Source organism: Xenopus laevis, chromosome 5L (genome assembly GCF_017654675.1).
Source record: "Xenopus laevis strain J_2021 chromosome 5L, Xenopus_laevis_v10.1, whole genome shotgun sequence".
NCBI classification, from domain to species: Eukaryota; Metazoa; Chordata; class Amphibia; order Anura; family Pipidae; genus Xenopus; species Xenopus laevis.
In genome coordinates, this window is record NC_054379.1 from 23,239,882 (window position 1) to 23,265,669 (window position 25,788).

Here is a 25,788-nt window from a genome sequence, read left to right on the forward strand (position 1 = left end):
TGCCACAATCATGGGGCAACGTATATTAAGGTGTGTTTTGCCTTCACTGAGAAGTTAGAGCCCTCATTAAAAGATAAAAATTCTTACTTGATTCTGGGCTGTGTGACATGGCAAGATATGAATGAATAATATACACCAGTCTTCACCCGCATGCACCAACCAGCCTGAGCCTGCAGTAACAAGCTGATTATTACCCATCTGGCAGCACCAATGCCCACGTTCTTTGCTCTGTTAATTAATAAAGTCATAAGGAAGTCTGTACAGTACCTGCACCCGATAAATAGAGCTAATTTGCCTTTACGAGGGAGATGATTCACTGAGACAGCACAATGGCCATTTTGTACTTGAGCAGTTTATTACTGAGCTCATAAAAGTAGCTCTACCCTGTCTGCTGTGTGATGTGCATGGGGCATTATTAGTGGTGAGTTATGGCCCAGACCTAGAGGTAACTGCTGCATGTACATTATACTGGGAGAGATGCTGTTGTGTCTCCTCTCGGATGTACCTGGTAACTGTGCCATGAATTCTTTATCATATTTACAAAATAATATCCCCTACTGTAAATGATAAGGATATTAGAAGTCAATGAGGGGTTCTGTGACCATATAAAGGCACAGGGCTGCAGGCTGAGTTATACAGGGAACTCTGAGTATAACTCATGTATTATAAGGGATAATGTACCCCCTACTGTAAATGATAAGGATATTAGAAGTCACTGAGGGGTTCTGTGACCATATAAAGGCACAGGGCTGCAGGCTGAGTTATACAGGGAACTCTGAGTATCACTCATGTATTATAAGGGATAATGTACCCCCTACTTTAAATGATAAGGATATTAGAAGTCACTGAGTCGTTCTGTGACCATATAAAGGCATAAGGCTGCAGGAACAGTATCACTCGTGTATTATAAGGGATATGGTACCCCCCTACTGTAAACGATAAGGATATTCATTGAAGATGAGTTCAGTGACCATATAAAGGCGCAAGACTACAGCCTCTTTTTCAAAAGGGATAGGGTGGTTTCCTTGCTCTTTAATATTTATAGTCACATAGTTGATGAGTTTGACGAACTATATATCCATAAAGTTCATGCCATTCCTCCCTTGATTCTAGTCCAGTTCACCTAGGAAGGTGATAAAATCCTTATGAAGTTTTAAACAAACAAAACAGAAATAAAAATGACAGCAGAAACAAGTCCCTGGACCGACATTGTACTAAGAGCATCGTGACACTTGCTGCAAACGTGTCCAACCCTTTGTTGAATCATATGTGTCTCCCAATGCAGATGCTTCAGGGGAAAATTCCAAACCTTTCCCAATTTCAGTGTTCAAAAAAAAACCTTTTCTTCAGAAACAAAAAAAATTATAAATCAGACCCCATATTTAGCAGCCGGACTGATGGAGAACAGAGATGGCAGTTTATCTGGTGCTGCTGGATGGGAACCAGTTGGCAGAATAGGAGATGATATAACAATTGCTGGCCGTGCTGGCACTGTGTTAGGCTGGAATAATCACAGACTGTTAGTACTGATACATGAGCCTTGTAATGAGATTAAACTACACGTGGCACCGACACCTGCTCCTCTCCACTCTGCACTCGCAGCCTGGCCACCCATTTATTCCTCCTATAAATATATCCAGCACATCTCATATAATACAGAATCTGTTAAACAATGCACTCGGTGGGATTAAAGGAATAGTTCACCTTAAAAAACATATTTTTGGTAGGAGGTAGGAAGTGGCATTCTGACAGTTAGCAATTAGTCTTCATTTTTTAATCATTAAGCATTCGTTGTTGTGCATAAATGTTAACGTTTATTTGATTGCTAGGGCTGCATTACCCTCACAACCAGGAAATTCTGAAATCAGTATGAATAGTAAGATGTGGAAGAACAAATAAGAATAACGAGAACATTAAACCCACAAAGTGAATCTGTTCATTTGGTTGCTGGGGTCAGTGACCCTAACAACAAGCAGTTTCAGCTACAGGCCAGAACGAGGCAGAATAGGGAGGCTAATTTAAACCATAAAAAATAAAGACCAGTTGTAATGGTTCAGAGAACAGCTTCATCTATAATATCATAAAGGCTTAGTTAAAGTTGACCTTCTCCATGAATTGTGTTAGAAATACAAACAAATCTCACCATTTCTGGTATCAAATCTGGAGTCAGGAGCCCTATAAGTAAGGACTAAAGACCCAACTTGGCCCAGACGGGGCAAATTAAGTGGCACATGTCCCTGTCCTGTGTAGTGGGACGTGGTGTTAAAGTTAAAATGCCCCATCCAGGGTGGTAAAAACATGCCTTGTAGTCCACAATATTTGTTAGTTTTCTGTAGGGAGAGTAGAATATAGGGGGTATAGTTGGTTAGTATGGAGACAGTTAAACAAGATGGAGGCAACACAGATATAGTGGAAGAGACAATTACAATAGTAGGACAAGAAATGAGGCAATAGGGCATGATGGGTACAATAGTATACATGGTGACTGAAAGAAAATATGCTGACAGTATAGCAAGATGGTGGCAGCAGAGAACTATAACCACAGTTGGACAAGATGGAGAGAGTAGGACAAGATGGAGACAGTAGGATGATAATGAAAGATGGAGATAGTAGGGCAAGATGGAGACAATATGGCAAGATGGAGACAGAAGGGTAAGATTTGATAGTAAGAAAGATGGAGACAGTAGAGCAAGTTGGAGACAGTAGGAGAAAATGCAGACAATAGGCCAAGATGAAGACAATATGGCAAGATGGAGACAGTAGGGCAAGATGGAGAAGGAAAAGCAAGATGGTGACAGTAAGAAAGATGGAGACAATAGGGCAAGATGTAGACAGTAGGGTGAAATGGAGAGAGAAGGGCAAGATGGAGACAGTACGGCAGGATGGAGACAGTAGGACAAGATGGAGATAGTAGGGCAAGATGGTGACAGTAGGGCAAGATGGATACAGTAGGGAAAGATAGAGACAGAAGTGCAGGATGGACACAGCAGAGCAAGATGGTAACAGAATGGTTAAAAACGGGAGTGCCATCAGAAATTGTACATCAATGCTACTAAGTTTGCAGGACTTTGCTGGACCCGTGTTATTAGTCCCCTGCAGGATGGGTCCTACATGCGATGAATGACAAATTAAAAAAAAGACCTGACAACCCAATGCACCCTGCCCTTATATAACCATGCCCATTTCCAAGTAAGCCCACCTCTTTTATTATCTGTAAATCTGGATCATCAGGAGATATGTGGCTGTTCTGACCCCCCAATAGGACTGGTTTCCTTAAAGGACTCCTGTCTGTCACCCCCAATGCCAAATCTGGTAACAGGATAACATGAAACCAAAAGGCAAGATGGGGTAACAGGACAAAACAGTAACAGAACTGGCCAAGCTGTAGCTTTTTATTAGTTGTTGGTGGGAAAATACCCAGTGCCAAAGTTTCTGTGACTTGTAGTGCCACACAATGGACAATCCTACTTTATATTAATAATAGTCCCTGCCATGAATAAAGATGGCATCTTACCACTGCCAGTAGTGTGCCACAGCCCCAGTAAATAAGTCCTTGGCTTTAGACACTGCAGGGTGATTTAAATACTTCATATCCAACTAAAATACATGAGAATAATAATTCAGTATTCTCTGCCTCCCACCCAATTCTACTGCAAATTGCCCCACCACTTGCCCTTCTGCTCATGCATTGCACATTCCCAGCTACAGAATCTTGTGCTGCCTGAGCTCTCTCCCCTCATAAGGAAAATCAGAAAAAGCTGTAATTGATGGTAGAAAAACCTGTCCAGATGGTGCCGGACTTTGTGCCAGCGACGTTCTGATTCTGATGGAGAATTTCCTATAATAATTTTCTACAAAGGAGAAAAACAAAATACCACACAAAATGAAAGACAGATGTGCTACTGAGATGCATCTCCCACCATCCTCAGCTGCTGCAAGGGAATCATGGGAGATGTAATCCAGTAACTCTGGGTTGGAAGGATCCACGGTGGCATTTTTCAAAGGGCAACAAATATACCACCATACAAAAACATAGCATTTTCCATGGCATGCTGGGTTGATTGCTGAGCATTTTGGGAAAGAAAATGCACTAAATGCGGAACTCGTGCGGAACATTGATCTTCCTTGATACATTAACCCCCCTGACTCTGAGAAATGTGGGGTACGCTCTGATCTCACCACCTGATCTCTGTGTTTGTTACACTCAAATGCAAAGCAATGACTAAGTGTAAAGTTCTGATGCAAATCGCCATGTTTTTTACTCAAAATGCAGCATTTTCACTCAGAATGTCAGCATAAAACTGGGTGTTTACCACAATTTGCATATGGTGCGCCAATACAGATGTAGATTAGTGGTTGCTACTCATAGATGCCTATTTATTATGTTGTGTAAAACGAAATTAGCCAGAAAAATGGTGCAAAAAGCTCTGTAAAATAAATGGCAAATTTATCAAGCTGTGTTATTTTACACCATTGGAACGCCAGATTTGCCACCGTTACTTTACACTGATTTAGACCATAAATAAGCAGAAGTTGCTCAAAGAAAAAGCCCATAAAAAAAATTATGCCATTTTTACACCGTTTTTTACATGGCAATGCCTGGCAAATTATTCTGCCACATAATAAATATGCCCCATAGTGTACTTAAGCTCTAGCTATATAGGAGGGTGCAGGCAGCATTAGCATCTGATTCACTTGGAGGCTGTTACATCCATGAATGTCCCCCACCACAGGGACCATATAGCCAGGTTGAGGACTGTAGTAGTTCCAGGCTGGACCAGGGTTACAGGATCAGGGGTACAGGAGATACTTCAGTCAAGAGCCCAATGCCACAATGGCCCCAAGATCAACAAATGCCTTTTATGGGTCCTGAAATGGATGGGCTTACTGGGGGTGGGTCATGGATGGGGTTTTGGTATAATTGGGGAGATCAGGGTGTGGCCAAGCATCCAAGGGGCTTTTTTATTGAGCTCAGTTGGATGGTGTGCTAATAATTGGGGCCACAAGACGAACGGGTGGGCTTACTGGGGGTTGGTCATGGGTGGGGTTATGGTATAATTGGGGAGTGGCCAAGGCAGACCAGGGTGTTGTCAAGCACCCAAGGGTTTTTTTTTTTAGGAGCCTTCTATTTTTTTATTATTATTATGATTATAATTATTAACAAATATTTATAAAACATTAAATTATTCCACTGGAGCACTGGGGGCCCACCGGGGCTGCAACATCAAGGGCCCTCCTAACTCCCGGCAAGCAGCACTTACGCGCAAACATCTTTTTCTTTAGGGGCTGCCGATGGGAGAGTAAGTCTCTGTCCCAACCCTGCAAAACACCCAATAACTGATAAGAGAGGCAAAGAGCGCCCTGCCCAAAGGAGCTTACAGTCTAGGTTAATGGGGCCCCATGATTACTGATGACAACCCAAGATCCATCCAGGGTTCCCTAGCCTCAATGCATGCATTTCATTAGAGGAGCCTGAACCCAGGAGCAAGTAACTTTTTGAATAGCACCCAATTTTATACACTCACAATTGATTACTCATTTACTAATTCCTGGCTAACTTTTTAACAATTTTATTTTCTCTTCATGTGATTTCCTGGGCCAATCACAGACAAGGCTGCTTCCCATTGGTGTCATCGTGTTGTCTCCTTTATTGTGCTTTTATGGCTGTTTTTCTGCTGCATATTTCTCACTTGGGAATAGATCAGACTCAGTGACAGTTGCATTGTTTTAGAGAGGCAGCTTTATCCCATGGATTTCCATACAAATCACCTTCAGTCAGAGGGATATTCATATTTATATTCATATTTGATTAACTGCTATGGAAAATTAACAGATTATAGTCTGAAACTGAATAACAAACACACAATTTCAACATTCCTCCAGTTTAGTGACAGACCCTAGTGCAGCTTTGTTCTACTGGAATATAATAACTACAGAACTATTAAACACTCTCTGAAATGAACGAACCACAGCACCCCTGCAGGAGAGGGGGCGAGAATTCAGGAATAAATTCTGGCCGAGCCGACTGAAACATTGAGTGTTTTATAGAGCAAAGGGCTATGAGTCCCAATTCAGTGGCCACTGTGCCATAAACCTGTCAGTGTGAGAACCTGGAATCTCTTCCTCAGCTAATCACTTACTCACTGGAATGTACATTGTGGCCAGAGACTGTATAAGGAGAAATAACTCTTTGGTTTTGCAAATTTAAACCAGAATTGGAATGGAAAAAAAAAGAATTTGGCACTAACATAGAAACAGTCCCAAATACTTAACTCTTTTGGGACTACCATCGTATTATGGGATCTCGCTGTACAAGCTATGAGCAAATTAAGGGGGCTATTCCTGCTGAATTGTGCTTAGTACAGAGGAATACCTACACTGCCATAGTTTTATGGGATCTCTCTGTACAGACTATGAGCAAACTTAGGGGTTGTTCCTGCTGAATTGTGCTTAGTACATGGGAATACCTACACTGCCATAGTTTTATGGTATCTCTCTGTACAGACTATGAGCAAACTTAGGGGGCTGTTCCTGCTGAATTGTGCTTAGTACAGAGGAATACCTAAGCTGACATAGTTTTATGGGATCTCTCTGTACAGGCTATGAGCAAACTTAGGGGCTGTTCCTGCTGAATTGTGCTTAGTACAGAGGAATACCTACACTGCCATAGTTTTATGGTATCTCTCTGTACAGACTATGAGCAAACTTAGGGGGCTGTTCCTGCTGAATTGTGCTTAGTACAGGGGAATACCTATGCTGCCATAGTTTTATGGTATCTCTCTGTACAGGCTCTTCACAAACTTTGGGGGCTGTACTGCTAAATTGTGCTTAGTACAGATGTTACAGGGCAACCCTTTTGAAATAAAAAAAATAACAAAAGTAGTATAAAGGTGATACCTCTGCTTAGTACAGGGGAATACCTATGCTGCCATAGTTTTATTGTATCTCTCTGTACAGCCTTGTATCAACCTTAGAAGGCTGTTCCTGCTGAATTGTGCTTAGTACAGGGGAATACCTATGCTGCCATAGTTTTATGCTATCTCTGTACAGACTATGAGCAAGCTTAGGGGACTGTTCTTGCTGAATTGTGCTTAGTACAGGGGAATACCTATATTGCTATAGTTTTATGGTAACTCTCTGTAAAGGCTATGGGTAAACTTAGGGGACTGTTGCTGCTGAATTGTTCTTAGTACAGGGGAATACCTATATTGCTATAGTTTTATGGTAACTCTCTGTAAAGGCTATGGGTAAACTTAGGGGACTGTTGCTGCTGAATTGTGCTTAAATGTATGGCATTTCTGTGTGTGCTGCTAATTTATATGGTCATCCACAAGGGGGAATATTGACTCAAAAATGCAGTAATGGGGCAGTACACAGTAATTTCCCGTCAGTGGACATTTTGAATACCACCAACCTGTTGTTTTACTATTTTTTTTACTCCTTTTACCAGGGTTCTAGCTGCCTGCCTGGAATATATTTTGTGCTCTGTAACCTCATGTATGCCACTCTGCCACTATATTTTTGAGCTCATCTTGAGACTAAATTAATAAACTCACCCACGGGTTATACTGATGGGATCCTGGGACTTTACTGGTGCGCTCACCCTAGGACTATACTGGTAGGCTCACCTTGCGACTTTACTGATGGACCACCCTGGTACTATACTTATAGGCCACCATACTCCCAATGGACACCCAATGTGCTCACCCCCAACTACATACAGTAAATCAACCCTCCTAGGACATCACTGATGGATTTGACTGACAATTGCATGATCATCATTTAGTAACACGTATTTAAAACCGACACATCCATCAAATCCTCTATTTTAGGATTCAGCTGAATCCTACATTTTTTATATAGGATTTGACTGAAGCCCAAACAAAATCAAGCCCTAATTTGCATATTAATAGTTAAAATGAACTGCATGCACAGGGGGCTTTTAATGTGTGCCTTTTAACCTCTCCATTTTATTTGCACGCAGAAGTGGTGAGGAGCAAAACAAAGCTCAGGTATTACAATAAAAAAAGTTCTGGGATTCAAACTCTTGTATCTCCCCCCAGAGGGGCTGCTATTTTACAGAAAGAACAGATCAGAACTGTTGGTGAATTCTCTACAGATTTACAAAGCAAGTACCAAGTAAATAAAATTATTACTAATCTTGAATCTGCATCTGGTGCAGTTATAAGTGCTTCTTTAACCTCCTGCACATTAAGGGAAACTTGGCTGCCGTTCTGCCAGTAACTAATCCCATCACAAGTCATTTCCTAATTATGCAGAATTTATTGTACTTTTTGCCTTTCTGGAAATCAAAACAGCAGGAAGAGACACAGGGGAACGTGCATAAAATAAACTCATTAAAGTATTTGCACCGTGGAGCAATGTGGAATTATCTTAACTCTACAGCTCAATTAGCTCGATTTTCCAGAAAAAGAAAGTGACATTTCAGGCTTGGCCTTTACAATTATTGGCTTTTTAAAAATAGTATACTGATGCCTTGTTGTTCTGTTCCATCACCTTTGAGTTTTTATTATGATGTAGAGAATGATATTCTGAGACAATTTGCAATTGCTTTTATTTTTTATTATTTGCGGCATTTAAATGATTTAGCTCTTTATTCAGCAGCTCTCCAGTTTGCACTTTCTGCAATCTGGTTGGTAGGGTACAAATTAACTTTGAGGAAGGGTCAGAAGGATTCAGATGAAGTTTGTCTGTCATCTCTCGCTCAACTAGAAGTATAGTGTCCACCTTTGCCTGTGACAGAATCTGGCCAAATGGGGAAACTGTGATGTAAGGGGCAGAGCTATGATGTTGGTGGTGGGTCAGCGGTGTTAGTGCAGTTTGTGATGTTAGTGGTGGAAAAGTGATGTCTGAGTCAAGGTGGTGGCATGATTGGTAGGCTTTTGTAATTAACTCATTGGCCATTGTTAGGTTCAATTAGCTTGTTCCTGGGTGTTATATTCTTAGTGAATCCTATTGTTCTTTTGTGTATTGACCCTTGCCTGCCTGCTTGACTACTATGATCTACTATGACCTCTCCAATCCTGATCCTGCCTGTGACTATTCTGATCCACTCTTATCCTGACCTTTGCCTGTCCACTGACTATTCTACGCTCTCCTATCCTGATTCCGGCCTGTCTGACGATTCTCTGCTTGTGCTGGCCCGGCCCGCCTGTTCCTGGTGGTGTTCTTCCTTCCAGTATCCTGATGTGACGATCGTACCCCTTTGCTCGTCCGGAACCGTTAGCTTTGCTCCTCTCTCAATTAAGACCTGGCGGCATCCGATTAGCCGAGGGCTCCTCCTGAGGTGAAAGGCAGTGGTTAGAGGCAGAAGTGAGAGCCGAGACCAGGGAGCTTAGCTTGGGTTCTGGATATAGGGAACGTGACAACCCCTTTGTAAAGTATAAGGGTATTATAAGTCACCAAGGACTTTTGTGACCAATTATAAACACAAGGCCTGCGTTCATGTGACCTAAATTACATAAATATCCAGTAAATTCTGGTCTTATAAATAGTGCTTAGTGATGTCATCAATTAGAAATATACTTGTAAACCTGTATAAAAGCTCTCAACCTGCCGACATCTGTTTTTTTGGCTATGGAACTCCTTGGCAACTTCTAAAATCCCTATAACTTACAAGAGAGAGTTTGTTATTCCCTATAGGTTTTGCAGGTTAATCACAGATTTTGTATTATAAAGGTTCAGATGCAGAGAATGAGTTGCCGTGAGTACAGAGCACAGTCAGTAAATAGAAGAAAAATATAATTGCCAGGTTTTTACTTTTGTGTTTTGAGTCAAAAAAGAATCTTTATCCCCTCTGACTAATTAGAAGTCTCTGCAGTAACAGAATTGCTCACCTATTAGACTTGATTGGCAGGAGATTTTCTAGCCTTGATATAACAATATTATATCGCTGATGTTTACCCAGATATGTATAAAAATATATAATATCTTATAATAATTGTGCTTAACAACAATATTGCATCCCCAGCACAAACTTTTATTGTTTAGAGACTTTCAGAGTGCAATGTATTTCTTCTTACTCCAGTGAATTCAGATATGTTGATCAATATAATGTCCAAAAGCAAAGTGTGGTATGGGTGCCTACTTGGCAGCTTCCTGCTCCAGTTTATTTTATTAATACAATTTAGAAGAAACATTACTTGGGCAATACCCAGTTTGGTGCACAAACCAGTGTTGGATGACATATTTTATTTAGAATGGTGTTGATTCAGAACCAATGCAAATACTGAGTTATATATAATATGTTGTACATGTGGAGATTTTGGTGCACAATTTTAGCTCTTTTTTTTAAAATAAATCCTATTGTAGTTCAGTGCTTTATTATTGCACTGCTCTATACCCCAATGTGACTTCTTCCTATTTGGTCTGGTGACAGGGCAGGATTTAATACATTTTTCTCAGGTGCTAATTAACTTGCTTCTAAGTTTTTGCAGCATAGGAGGAAAGTGATATACCCAAACCCAATGAAAACCCCCTCACACGCGAGAACATGTTTTGTGTCCAGTCAGTGATTTTTGTATTCCTTCACCAAAAAGTTGTTATATTAATGATAATTATCCTTCATTTTTCAGAGATGTTTTCAACACTAGAAGTGTTAGACCCCAGTTCCAGCTTGCCCTACTTTCTCCTTACCAAGCTCAGTGGGGAAATTCATGGTCACAAAACAAGGAAGTAAAAATGTTTTCCCCCTCCCATCCCTATTTTGCATATGCAAATTAGGGTTCGGATTCGGTTCGGTGTTCAGGCGAATCTTTCACAAAGGATTCGGGGGTTCGGCCGAATCCAAAATAGTGGATTCGGGGCATCCCTAAAAAAAACGTATGTAGCTGTTTGCTTACTATTCAAACGATAAATATAAATACTTATTCTAGTGACCAGTTTGTAGATTACCTAGGCTTGCCACCAGGTCTGTTTTAACCTGAACAGTTTGGTTTTTCTAAGGCCTGTTCGGGTCTCAACTTACTGTTCAGTTTCCAGCCTTGTGAAACCCGAACATTAATCTGGCCAAATGAAAACCAATTAAATACCAAGATCACTCACCTTGACATGGCTTAGTTGTTATGAAGTGCAGCTAATTTCTTGTTATTAAAGAAACAGAAATAAGGAAATGAATCAAAAATAAAAAATAGTTTTTCTAAATGAGCATTGCTGTATTTCAGAGCTTTCTGGATAAGTGATTTCTGTATAATAGATCCCATACCTGTAGTTTAAGGATTGGTCTTACTCATGGGGCAGAAAAGATAGAGGTATGGTTTCAACTGAACATCTCAGTTTGTCAAAGCGCAGTCAAAAAACTTTTTGTCCCGTTTAAAACATTGTGAAAACTGGCCAGAAATCCATCCATTTGCATATAAGTGATGTAATAACCCTGACCCAATATCATAGCTCCACGACATCATTGTGCCTGCCTCTGATGTCATCATGCCCACCCCAAGATCACTGCTCCATCCCCAATGCTGTCTGCCCCGCCCCCATTGTTTGGGTTTAGCCACCGGCAAAGGTAGCAACCCTAAGATTACCCCATGCATCACAATTGGAATCAAGGAGCATTTAATATGAATGTGTGCATATGGGTTGGAAAAGGCACGGAAAGGTTGAGAAATGAACATTTACTCACAGAAAACATAATAATAATTCATTAATTGGTTGTATCAGCTTAATTCCCACTCACCCCTCTGCTTTATGTTTCAGAGCTCGGCTGTCTCTCTGTCCGACACCATACAGAAATGGAGAGAATATCAGCAGCAGTGTCTGAACAGCTTGCAGCAGATGCCCAACTTACTGACTGGTAAGGCTTGTTTTTCTATGCATTGGTGCACAACTGGGCTGGGGCAAAGCCTGTATGTAGCTGGGACAAATGGGGTGGCCTGGGTGTAATAGGCAACACCTTCCAGGAATCCCCTTCTTTAGCATGACATCTCTCTATAACAGGGAAGAAGCAAATTATGCACCAAATACACACAAATTGTGTCTGTGACAAAAATGGATTAATATGGATGGGACATGACTCTGTTGTGGCAACATAACAGTATATGTCTATAACCCTATTTTGGTTACACTCGATTAAATAGTGATCAACCATTTGCAATCCAGAGCCCTGAATTCCCTTTGCGTATGAAAGATATTGGGAGATCTGGGATTTACTGTACAGCGCAGTGCCTTCTCCTAGTGGGTACTGAGGAGCACACCTCAGGAGATTTCCACTAGGAAAAATAAATCACACAGTTTGCAATAACAGCGCTCTATTACTTCGTGATCCGGAAAAAGGAGCCCACAAGCTTTGCTGCTCTTACTCTGCACTGTTAGGTGGGAAAGATGTTAGGAACATTTTCAGACCTGTTGAACTATGCGTGGGGAAGCAGGGAGGGGGGACTATCTTGCTTGATAGGTAGGGGCTTTTCATAATTCTTGGGTTGAGGTCTCCTTTAAAGGAACAGTAACACCAAAAAATTAAAGTATTTTAAAAACACAATGTACTGTTGCCCTGCACTGGTAAAACTGATCTGTTTGCTTCAGAAACACTACTATAATTCATATAAAATAGCTGCTGTGTAGCAAAGGAGGAAATTTAAAAAAGTCTATATGGCACAGGTTAAATAGTGGATAACAGATAACACCATTCAGTTCTACATAACTTATCTGCTTTCTGCTGTGTAACCTGTGCATTTTCTCTTTTGAATGGCTGCCTCCATTGTTATATATCAGCTAATTTGCATAAAACAAAGTATTGTTTCTGAAGCAAACACAGCAGTTTTACCAATGCAAGGCAACACTGCATTATATTTTTATTACTTTAAAACACTTTAATTTTTACTATTGTTACTATTCCTTTAACTCAGTTCAGTTCATGTACCTTCCCCAAGAGCTCTTATATCCCCAGGTAGCACACCTGCCCAAGGTACATTTCCCTTTTGAATTTGGTAGCCGCTCCCACGGGGCAGGTACACAAGCAAGACCTGTCCTCACACCAGGGACACACAAGGGTCTGAACAAGTATTCAACAGCTGAACTAGATTCAGGGTAACTTCTCCCTCTAGACTGGAAACTCAAAGCTACCCCGCTGAATACCATACACAGTATTTCTCTGTTACTGCAGCCTTTACTTACAGGCTGCACTGTCACACTCCACAGATCTGGCTCTGGCTGGCTACAGAAGGGGCTCCTTTATAAACTCTGTCTGTAACCTCGTGCATTTGGCTCCAAAGCACGGCACTCCCCCGGCTCCTCCTCCTCTTTCAGGGATGCACTGGGTCACCCAGTCATTAGATGGCTCTCCAGTATGAAACAGGGCTGGATAATGTTACAGACAGGGGAAGGACTTGCCTGGTCCCCTACAAGTCTATAGGTGCACAATATAAATATACAATATAGCATGCCCTTTGTACATTTATGTGAAACTTATACTAAATGCAGTTAGGGATTAAGGACATTGGGGCTTTATGTTGAATCAGAGACAAGACCAAAACTAAAAAGGACTTAAAGGGGACCCGTCACCCAAGCAAAATTATTCCAAATCCTATTTTATCATGTTAGTCAAGCAAAATGAACTTTAATTACACTGTATAAATTATTTGAATATTGTTTCCATCAGTCTGGGAACTCATAATTATAGCAACCAGGATGGAGCCATTTTGTGGACATTGTTATTAAGACAAGTCTTGTATCATCTCAGAATCTCGTTTGTGGCCCAGAGGACAGGGACCCGGTGTCCATGCCCATGTCCTGGCTACACAATTAAATCGTTAAGAGAGCTGGGGGAATGCAGTGACATGTAGGAAGTGCTGAATGGAAAGTGAAAGTAATTGTCTGCCCCGCCTCTATGCCACTGGCATAGAGGAGGGGCAGACAATATTTGATTGACAGCTGATATTTTTAAATGCGTTTACAACAGCTATGAATGCTTTAATAAAAAAAAGAAATTGGATTTCATATTTAATTTAAAAAGGACTTTTATTATACAGATTTTTATGTCTGGGTGACGGGTCCACTTTAATGGATCAAGTCCCAGTTCAGACCAAGACTATAAGAAAAACAAGACTATAAGAACTTTGTTGGATTAAGTGTCAATGGACTTAATGGGCTCATAACTGAGTGGAGAATCAGGCAACAGAATGAAGAGTTTATATTAAGATGAAAGGGCTTGTTTAGGTGTATTAAATGCCATAGTCACAAGTACTGGAGCAATGGCCTGAATGAGCACTACATCTGGTGCCCACTGGGGTTCTGTATGTCCCAAGCGGTTCTGTATGCAGTGCTGCATTAAAAATAATGCCCAACTCTTCGCTGAAAGGAGTTGGGCCACTGGGAGTAATATATTTACTGCTTCCAGGGGCCCAACTTCTGCAAAGAGTAAAATATTTATAATTGTGTATATAAAAATGATTGATGAAAACAAACTTTATTTTTACTATTTCACATTAGTTTTACCTGCCCGCATGGCATCAGGGCCTGTTTACTCTGGGACAAACACAATGGTGGGGAGCTAAGCAAAAAAAAACATCATTGAATCTGTCAGTATTGCAGTGTCTTAATACCACATCCAATGCAAAGTAAAATTGTGCATTGGGACTCGCTGAATGCAAGTTCTGCTGTATCCTATGTGTTTAGCCAAACTGAACCCTCAAAGTCATCTGATTTCAAACTCTGCACAACCTAAATGTGACAATTTTTTGTTCACATGTGATGAAATTTTTTCCTTTCACAAATTATAACATGTAAATTAGAATTTGGATATGGTATTAGGGGGCAACTTTTGTTAAAGGAAAAGTAAAACCAAAAACCGTAAGCGTATCAAAGTAGTTAAAATATAATGTGCTGCTGCCCTGCACTAGTAAAACTGAAGTGTTTTCATCAGAAACGCTATTATAGTTTATATAAACAAGATGCTGGGTAGCCATGGGGCAGCCATTCAAACTGGAAAAAAAGGAGAAAAGGCACAAGTTACATATCACATAACAGATAAAACAACATTGTATTACAGAGCTTATCTGGTATCTGTATGTAACCTGTGCCTTTTCTCCTTTTTTCCAGCTTGAATGGCTGCCCCCATGGCTATACAGCATTTTGTTTATATAAACTATAGTAATCTTTCTAAAGCAAATACCCAGTTTTACCAGTGCATGCTAACAGTATATTATATGTTAATTACTTTAAAACACTTTCATGTTTGGTGTTACTGTTCTTCCATTAAAGATTTGGTATTCACCCAAATACAAAAATGATGGGTTTGGCACATTTCTGCAGTTCAGCACTAATAGCTGAAGGTACAAAAGCTGTATATGCATTTAGCTGTGCATTTGATTGTCCAATATACTTTCTCCCCAAAATCCTTGGGTCCAGTCCAGTGTATGTCAGAGATACTAAGTAACCAGAACTCCAAACAAGCAGTCCCACAGTACTCTAGTAATTCTGACAGTAGGTCTGTATATTTTCAGTGTAGGAGATTGTACAATAAATGTACTGAGCCAACCAATACAAGTACTGTAACAGAGCCCGGACAGCTTGGAATTGGCATATAAATTGCTGCTATGGCACCCTGATAAGGATGGTTTCTGGGTGATGTATGTATCTCAGCCTGACATATGTGGGTGACATTTTCTCTAATGATTAGTGGTGCCTGTCACCGTGACTCCTGACGCTTCAATAAATGCGACTCTGGCATTTCATTGGCTGTAATGTTGATAAATGGCTCTCAGGGGACACTATTTTGCCTTTGTTTTATCACTTTTCTTCACCCAGCTGAGACCATATGACAGTGAGGGGTGATACATATTCATGATGACAGGATAACCGCATGGATCAGCACCCAATGCGTCCCTGCACGGACAGTTTATGATATAATGTACTTCTCTGGATCAGGAATATGAACCAGGGCCATTAACTCTGACACGTCTATCTGATTAACTTGATTTCACTCATATTTTTTCTGCACCATGACTCTTTCATTTCTTTTGTATCTCTATAATTGATATCCAGCCATGAACATATCATTATATCATATCATATCATTACTGAGTCATCCTGCAGTTTCAGTCTTGCATAAGGCTCCACTGTTCTACACTTCTTATTTCTTATAGCCGTCCTGCAGTTGTAAATCCCCCTACCATGCACAAGCACAGATAATGGGGGGGGCAGTACAATGGGGACGTGGCATATACAAGCAGTTATCAGTATGTGATTAAGTTTGTTGTATATAACTGTATATTTCTGTGTTTAATTCACTTCTTGTGAGCACTAGGCAAACTATGGGCAGAATATTATTAACTAAGATTGTAAACTCCACTGGGGCAGGGACAAAAGCAAATAATATAGATATTTTATTTTAATATATATATATATTTTTAAATAAAGGATAATAATAATAATACTGGCTATCAATAAGCATACCATTGACAAAAATCCCTCCATCCCCAGATAGATTGTACCAATATGGACAAGCTAATTTCAGTGAAAGACACTGTAGATTTTTGTAGTCGAAGGTTCCTGGTCCTTCCCAGAATATATTGCCTACAACCCCACCCCATCATTCTCCCACACATCATGTGCTACCATTTACATTTAACAGTCTACGGGTAATGTAATAAAAGATAGAAAGTTTGCTACAGGTCTTGTAACCCCTAACAACTTATAAGCAGGTATCATTTAGTAGCAAACTATCTGAGCATCTGGTTGCTATAGGTTACTAGACCTGGTAAAACTTGGTGGCTTTAACTACATTAGCCTGGCAATAGTAAGAAAATTATCTGAGCAGTAAGGCTGTTGTCCAGTGCTTTGGTTTAGTGCCACCTATCTTCCCAGGTGGGAATTGTGTTGAATCCTAAGTTACATATACAAGTATGGGACCTGTTATCCAGAATGCTCAGGAGTTGAGGTTTTCCGGATAAGGAATCTTTCCTTAATTTGGATCTCCATACCTTAAAGGGGTCGTTCACCTTCCAAACGTTTGTATAAAGTTCAGTTGTTTTCAGATTGTTCCCCAGAAATAATGACTTTTTTCATTTACTTTCCATTATTTATTTTTTACTTTTTTTTCTAAAATCTAAGTTTAAAGTTGAATGTTCCTGTCTGGCAGCTCAGTAATTCAGGTGCAGGTTCTGAACTGTTACAATTTTGCAACATTAAGGGTTAGTTCACACGAGGAGATTCGGGGAGATTTAGTCGCCTGGCGACTAATCGCCTCTTCTTCTGGGTCGACAATCTCCCCGAACTGCCTTTGCGTGTCTTCCCATCCGCTATATAGTTTCCTCGAGATGCAACTTCGGGCGACTTCAGAAAATGAAGCGTCGCGTGTGCTTGCTTTAGCGACTTTTCATTATAGCAGATGGGAAGACACGCAAAGGCAGTTTGGGGAGATTGTTGCCCAGAAGAGGCGATTAGTAGCCAGGCAACTAAATCTCCCCGAATCTCCTTGTGTGGGTTTCCGATTAACGTATCCCATACCTGTGGCATATTAATGCCTTAATATATATGTCTAACTCCGGATATAAGCATTAGATGTAGGGGACATTTCTGACTATGTGGATTCCACCAGGCCCCAAGTCAGAGGTAACAAAGAGCACACATCAGTTTAGCCAGAAGAGGGGACTTTGTAGCTGGTGCAGGGCATTTCTTTTGAGTATAATTCAGTCTTGTGTCTGATTATTACTCCTGACTATTGTGAATGTTTCCCCCAAACCTATTCCCCATGTATTATTTGCAGCACAGTCCATAGATTTAATGCTCTTACGGGCAAAACCCTCTGACCTCCTGTTTCAGTTTCTACATGTTACATCATTTGTAAGTGAAAGTGGTGATGTCATAGACGTAAAATGAGCCTCCCCAGCTTGCCGGATAGAGTTAACTATTGACTAGTGTTTAATGTACTGTATTCCAAAGGGATTTTTATAGAAACTCCTTTATAGATACTCCTTAACCTTGGGTAAGAAGAGGTTAAAGTTTAGGAATGCCTTAAAACCAATATGTCTTGAAAAATCTTGTTTCCCCAAATGGTGGGACACTGGGGGTTAAAGTTAGATTTCTTCCTGTCCGCTATGCAACTGTCCCTGAGCAACGAATCAGCATTAATTCTCACTTATCTTAAATTCCTCCACCAATAGACAACCACTGATTTGTATTTATGGCTGGATTTTGTGAAGGTTGCCTAGGAGAAGGGCAAATTAGCAATGCTTTAATTGACTCGTACTTCATGATTAGACAGCGCTTGATAAAAACTCCTAATTAAAAGCCACAAATAATAATAATGGCACCTTCTTGCCATTTACTGCATTTTTTCATTGTTATTTACACTTTAGGAGCTGAGTTGTTGTTAAGAGTTGGAACAATTGGTCAGCACTCACCCAAACCACAAATTTATCAGGCAGGTGCACGTGCAAGGTTGTCCACTCCAACCGGATAAGCAATGCAAGACGAAATCACAGCACCATCCAAATTGTGTATAATCTTAAAAAGCCTTTATTGGATTTTCTGGCTTGGATCTCAAACGAACAACGTTTCAGGCCTATGTGGCCTTTTGGCAAAACTTGACAAAAGGCCACATAGGCCTGAAACATTGTTCGTTTGAGATCCAAGACAGAAAATCCAATAAAGGCTTTTTAAGATTATACACAATTTGGATGGTGCTGTGATTTCGTCTTGCATTGTTGTTGTTAAGAGTTAACAACATTTTTGGCTTTAACAAATAACAAATTTCCTTGGTGGAACCTGAGGCTGTAGTACCTCCTCTATAGAAACTGAACTGACCAGGGGTAATTCAATGGGGCAGACACACATATTACATTCTGACTTGCAAGAATGTGGACAGACAGAGTTGAAAAATTAGCTCAGCTCAGTAGTTATAATATTTATTTATTTAGGCTGAAAGCATTATAAAGCCAACAGACAACAATTCAGGCCTACCTGGGTCCTTCTCCAAGCCTAAAATGTGCAGCTGTACGTGGAATTATAAAGCAAAGCAAAAAGGTGGAGTAAACCAGGTTCAACCTTTAATTCACGAGTCAAATTCAAATTCACTTAATCCAGATAAAATCCAACGTGTCTGGGTTATATAATTCCAAATATACCCATGCAACTGTTAAACTTGTTACACCCACCTAACTGACACACCCACCCAACTGCTTAGAAGATTGCATAAAAACAAATGGTAAATGTAGAATATATTTATTAAATATTCTTTGTAAGGAATTGCTGAACAGAAACCTGCCAGGACCATTTCCCCAGTTACCCATCAGACTCATTAAATGTATACAGAGATCGTTGGCTCTGTTTTAACTTCAACAAAAAGCCTAATTGCCTCCTCAGGGGGTAAATCCTCTTTCTGTGTTACCCACAGGGTTATTGGAATTTGTTTTAGAGAATAAACTGATTTATACAGTATCTGGGGAGGCCCTCGCTGCTTCAAATGCGTTCTTCTATGTATCTGTATTTGTATTCACAGCACTGCACAGACATTATAGATCATTCCCATTGAACCCTGCCCCAGAGAGCTTACAATCTACTCTGTCTATATATTCTGCATTTTAAGTTTTTTCAGAGGACCAGAAAAAAATGGTGTAAAATCCAGGAAAATGGGAAATCAGGGTATGCAAAATTGAGGTTTCACTGTATTCAAACTACACACATACACAGGAGTTCCAATTTGTTTAAGAGCCAGTTAATATACTATGTACATGACTACAAATCTACTGTAAACTACAGTAGGACTCCCCTTTGATGTTTTCCCGGGAACCTCAAAAAATCTATGTGAAATCTGGAAAAACTTAAAATCAGGATACGAAAGAATGCGGCCTTACCAGCACGGGACAGTCAACATGCAACGTCATTTCCAGAAATGCTTACAATCTGGGTATGTAAAAGTGGGGTCCTACTGGATATCCTTCTAATAGGTGTCTAGTGATATACTGTATCACTGGGGCTCATTTATCAACACTGGGCAAATTTGCCCATGGGCAGTAACCCCTGGAAACCAATCAGATTGCTGCATTTATTATTCTACTTGCAGCTGGCTTTAAAAAGCTCATCACTGATTGGTTGCTATAGGTAACTGCCCATGGGTAAATTTGCCCAGGGTTGATAAATGAGCCCCAGTGTTTAGTGGGAGTGACTGAATGAAAGTAAATGGGAAAGACCATTTGTGTAAGGATCAAGGAAAGCAGCTTAAGTGAACGGCTCATTTAATATCGATAGCGATTTGTTTAGTACATGCAATTAACTACTAGCCCAGTAGTTGTCACTTTCTTCCCGGGGTTACAATTAGTTCTAATTTGGTCTGCAAACAGTACAGTTCTAGATATAAGATCTTTTGAGCAGGGCCCTCTTCACCTCTTATATCGGCTACTGATTACTTTGTATGTAATTCTGTATGTTTAACGTATAAACCCATTTATTGTACAGGGCTGTGGAATATGTTATTAGTAATAATAATAATAATAATAATGTTAATATAATCTTCCCTACTATGTATGAGTAGCAGCTGTGACTGTGTAACATAAGTGTAAGTAATTAATGCCCCCCATCGCTCCTCTAACTGTAACATATATTAGGACGCAATGTGCATAATTTCAAACAAAATCGTCATGTTTTTTTTTTTCTGAAATGCATCGGTTTTTCCCTGGAATTCTTGTGACAGTGTGGGCACAACAGGGCAATTTACTTGGCAAACTGAAGGGCATTTAACTGCCCTCAACTCCAAGCCATATTAAAACAATAAACAATATAATACTAAAGTATTGCCTTAAAGTGTCCTTTGCACAACCAACCTCAGGGCATTGCAGTAACAGCTCAGTAGTCATGTGCAGCTAGACCCGAAACCCATGGTAACCCGCCAGTTGGGTGGGTTGAAAATTATGTAAACCATTGCAGGTTAAGCTTGGGTGCGGGTCAGACTGGGGAAGTACATTCCTCCACTGCTCCTGAACATTCCCTGTCTTGGAACCATACAGAGTGAGAAGGTACGAGTTGGGCGCAGGTGCTACAATCGCAACATTTTGTAGCTAACTTTGTAGGCAATTATAAGTAATATATTGTGTTGCTTTTACATGGTGCTAAAAATTAATATTATCTTTAAAAATAACCCCTTTATTGGAGCTCTTTATAGATGTTCTCTGGTCCCTGTTTCAAATGAGGGGTGGGTGTGTCCTTAAAGGGGACCCGTCATCCAAAAAAAATATTCAAAGTCCTATTTTATCACATTAGTCAAGCAAAATGAACTTTAATTACACTATATAAATTATTTGAATTTGTTTCCTTCAGTCTGGGAATTCAAAATGATAGCAAGCAGGCAGCAGCCATTTTGTGGACACTGTTTTTAAGGAAAGCGTTGCATCATCTCAGAATCGTGTTTGTGCACCAAAAGGGGGGACCCAATGTCCATCCCCATGCACTGGCTACACAATTAAATGTTAAAGAGAATGGGGGGATGTGGGGAGAGCAGTGACATGTAGGAAGTGCTGAATGGAAAGTGAAAGTAATTGTCTGCCCCGCCTCTATGCCCAGGGCATAGAGGAGGGGCAGACACTATTTGATTGACAGCTGAGATTTTTAAATGAGTTTACAACAGCTATGAATGCTTTAATAAAAAATAGAAGTTGGATTTCATGTTTAACTTGAAAAGGACTTTTATTATACAGATTTTTGTGTCTGGGTGACAGGTCCACTTTAAAGTCCCTGCCAGAGGCACAGTAGGAGGGGACAGCCAATCACAGCCCTGCAGTCACACAACCACAGGCAGGCTCCAGTTCCCTATCAGGTCCTGCTCGCTGCTGATTGGTTCCTGTCCTACAGTGCAGTGAGCTGAGAGCCGCCGGCTCCCCTGCACAGCCTGGGAATTCAGGGAGCGGGAAGTGGAAGAGAAGGGAAGGATTATTAGGGTTTTTGCAGAAATATTCAATAAATCAGCTTGAAACACTACTTTCTAAACACAATTATTCTATATCTAAATGAGTACAAACGCACTGGTACGTTCTTATTTTTTCACACAATATGTCTCCTTTAAGGTTTTACAGGTTAGAGTCAGATGCAGGTTGAGTTTTTCCTGACTACATAGTGTTCCTCTGCAGAACCAAACGTAGTCTACTGCAGTAACAGTTCATTAACCTGGCTCCTATATTGAGCAGTTTTCATAACTATCTCTTAGTTGGCAGATTTGGTTCCAAATTCTAATAAAATGTGCTCATGTTCTTTCCCAGGCAGGTTTTGCAACAGAACTTTTGATGATTACGCCTGTTGGCCAGACGGTGTTCCTGGAACTTATGTGAATGTCACGTGCCCTTGGTACCTGCCCTGGTCACACAAAGGTATGATGTCTCGGGGTACTTTGGTAGGGGGGGAGAGATATAACCCCAAAGGCTTTATATTAATTCATTCTGTAAATCAGTTTAGCTTGTCTATACAGAAACCCAACTGTAAATACATTTACTGCCCCCCTTACAAGGTCAGTTTTATAAATGAAAGTCAGTTAGACAAAAGCTTTATTTTAACCCCAACATGATATTGCTTTTTGTCACAGTTCCCTTTCAGTAGCAAGATCAGTTGATTTCATCATCGGGCAATAAATTTGCAAAACTCCTGCGAGAATTTTCACCGACGTCCAAAAATTTGGGCCGCGCATCTGAAAAAGTCGCTCACGCCAAAATCGCCGCCATCAACACTATTCGAACGCCCATTGACTTTAACACCGCAAGCAACTTTTCACGGGCATCAATTTTTAAGTTTCACAAGTTTTTTGTGAATTTTATGTTGTCTCACGAATTTCTCGGGAAATTCGCAATTTTTTTCAGCGAAACAGGAGAAATTCGCCCATCGCTATTTACAAGTGCACTGTATTAGCTATAAAATGTCCCAAAACTGCAGTTAATGTTTAATGGCTTAATGATGAAGATTGTGATAACAGAACAAAACATGTCGCAGTGTTGGGCTTAGATTTTTTAGTTCTCATGTACTGTATAAGCTAAAATACACACATTTTCTTATCTGCATCTCTGCATTCTTCCCAGACTTTCAGCATTGGGGCACCTGCTAAGTAGTGAATGCTTTGGGGGAAACACCTTAATAGTGGAGTCATTCGGAAGTTGTGATTGGCTTCAGGAATAATTAGTTCATGCAGAGAATTAGGTAGGAGCGGTGCTTGTGAGTGCATTCTGCTTTCTGAATTAGCCAATAGCAGCTCTTGTCATTACGATGGGGGTTGGCACTTTGGGGTGCAATTGTATTAACTGGATTCCTATGATTAAGGAAATGTCTTCCCGAAACGCATAAGGCAATGTTGTTACCTTGACAAGTTGTAATAAACCTCCTCATATTTATCTGGAGTGTTTAAACAGCCCTAAAATGATATTTAATGTTAGGCCCAGTCTAGTGACACCACTGATGATTACAAGATGGTAGAACAGTCTCTAGTGTGTGACAAAAGAAACCTCGAAACTGATAATATCAGCAATTAGGAAATCACATGACGGGTGACAATAAACAAAGGGTCGCATTTTGGCAGCCATTTATAAGTCTACTGTCGCTGAGAGGGTTAAATGTATTTTGCAGCCCCAGTGGCCAACTGATGGCAACCCCTTGTTCACTAGGATAGAACAGAAGGGGACCTAGGGGGGTTAAGTAAAGTTTTAGCAAGTGAACAGGTACAAAGTTATTGATGATTAATAGTGGGTGTTTGTTGGGCTCAGCTCCCACTGCCAGGACACCCATAAGCACCTTGTGTAGTTGTAATGACTATCCCTATATGATCCGATATCTATGTAATGAGGGGAGACTAAAACATTTAAAATATAAGCCTATTTCGAGCCAAACATCAGCACACTTTTATCCTGAAATCTCTGCAAATCCTATTCAAATTCCAGTTTTTCCATCAGTGATTTGGTGGCGGTTCGCAGAATGGAAAAATAGTAACATCTCTCCATCTTTATATTGCGGATGATTGTGGGACTGTCCTATAACAAGAATATGGTTGGGTGGGATACCCCTGGGAAAGGTTTATAATTCCACATCTTTGTTTTTTCCAACTGTATTTATTGATAGTTGCTGTGGATTTTGCTGTAAAAAGGGGAGAGCGGCTGTGTTTGCATAACGATCTGACTATGCTGATGTTTTTTCTAATCATTAATTGGGTTCTAAATTTGGCAGAGCCTTAATTACAGTCTGGCAGTGGTAATGTTATGTTTGTGTTACTGTTTCTGTAGATGAATAAAAAAACTCAAATTCACAAAGGCCCCCAATCTCACTTATCTTATAATTATAGTTCATTAATAATAAGAGCCATTACCTGCGAGAGACATTCGGTTGAACCATAGAGAGAGGAAATGTAACAAACTGGGAAAACAAACAGAATGTTCTGCCTGTAAAGGGGGAGATTATTTTGGGTATAAAACGCTTCTGAGCCACCGCATAATAGGGTTCCACTGTGCATCACTTGTAGGAAGTGTGGGGATTAGTAGCTGTAATAGAGGTACACAATAGAACAAGCTGGGACAGTAGCACAAGCTTGAGACAGTAGGGCATGATGGAGAGAGTTGGACTAGAGGGAGACTGACTGTATGGCAAGATGGAGACAGTAGGGCAAGATGGAGACAGAAGGGTGAGATGAAGACAGTAGGGCAAGATGGAGACAGTAAGACAAGATGGAGACAGTAGGGCATGATGGAGAGAGCAGGACTAGAGGAAGACTGTATGGCAAGATGGAGACAGTAGGGCAAGATGGAGACAGTAGGACATGATAGAGACAGTAGGGCAAGATGGAGACAGTAGGAAAAAGATGGAGACAGTAAAACAAGATGAAGACAGTGGAACAAGGTAGGGATAATCTATGTTGCCAAAGTTTCATGGTATCTCTCTGTGCAGGCTATGACCAACTGTGGGGTCTGCTTCTGCTGAATTGTGGTTAATATGGTGTAATGTCTAGTTTTGTGGCCTTCGTATTTTGCTTTGTCACTGTTATGACTAGAAGGTTTTGGCTGAAAGAAAAACATCAGGTGATCTGGACAGATACAGTACATCAATACTAAAATAATAATAATTCAAACCTAGTGTTCGGCTCAGTGTTGACTGCGTTACAAGTGGAGGTCAATGGGCGGGGGGGGGCTCAGACTCACAAATGGTTTCTCCCTGTACGTTGGTTTGGCCTTAGGAAGGGTTTAAGTGTTAACATTTATTATGGCCGCTAATGTGCTTAATAGTGAATTCATTCAGTTCCTTCCTTTACAACTATCCGTCTCCATTGCCTGCCACGCGTTCCTGCTCTGTGAGTCCCAGGCATGTCCTTGGCCCAGTTTATTGGCATTAGTACACAGTGTTCTACAGGAGGTTGCTTCAGGGCACAAACCATTACCATTGCATATTTGGTACAGAGCCAGTGGGTCCTAGCTCTACAGGAAAGAAAGTAGCCATGAGTTAACCTGTAGTGTACCTGTAGTATCGGGTGCAATATCACATGAGGTTTATGTATTCCAGTAGAATATTGAGCCCCAGAGAAAATTTTTAGAGTAAAGCAGAGGGAGCATTTGGCCTATCCCACCCTGCATGCCTAGCCTGCAGCTCTCCAACTCCATCTCACTGACCCCCAGTGCATACAAAGCTCTGATCATCTTTGCTTCCTGCTCCTGGGCTGCTCTCTTTCCCATGTTCAGGCAGGAGCTTACCCCTGTTACATGAATTTATTTTCCCCGGGTGCTACTCAGGTACGGATCTTTGATTTCTGCACTTCTTGCTCACGAGCCGCGCTCTTTCCCCATGGTCAGAAAGGCTAAGTCAATCCAGTACTTGCCCACA

General features: G+C 40.6%; 1 protein-coding gene across 1 annotated transcript in view; it reads left to right on the plus strand.

Moving 5' to 3' along the window:
• The window catches only part of glp1r.L (glucagon like peptide 1 receptor L homeolog), a 146,297-nt gene that overhangs the window by 43,801 nt on the left and 76,708 nt on the right, over positions 1 to 25,788 (plus strand). Inside the window, exons 3-4 of the mRNA XM_018262711.2 lie at positions 11,716 to 11,812; positions 22,206 to 22,313. Of these exons, the coding sequence (XP_018118200.2) occupies positions 11,716 to 11,812; positions 22,206 to 22,313 (205 nt within the window). The remainder of the gene's footprint in view (positions 1 to 11,715; positions 11,813 to 22,205; positions 22,314 to 25,788) is intronic.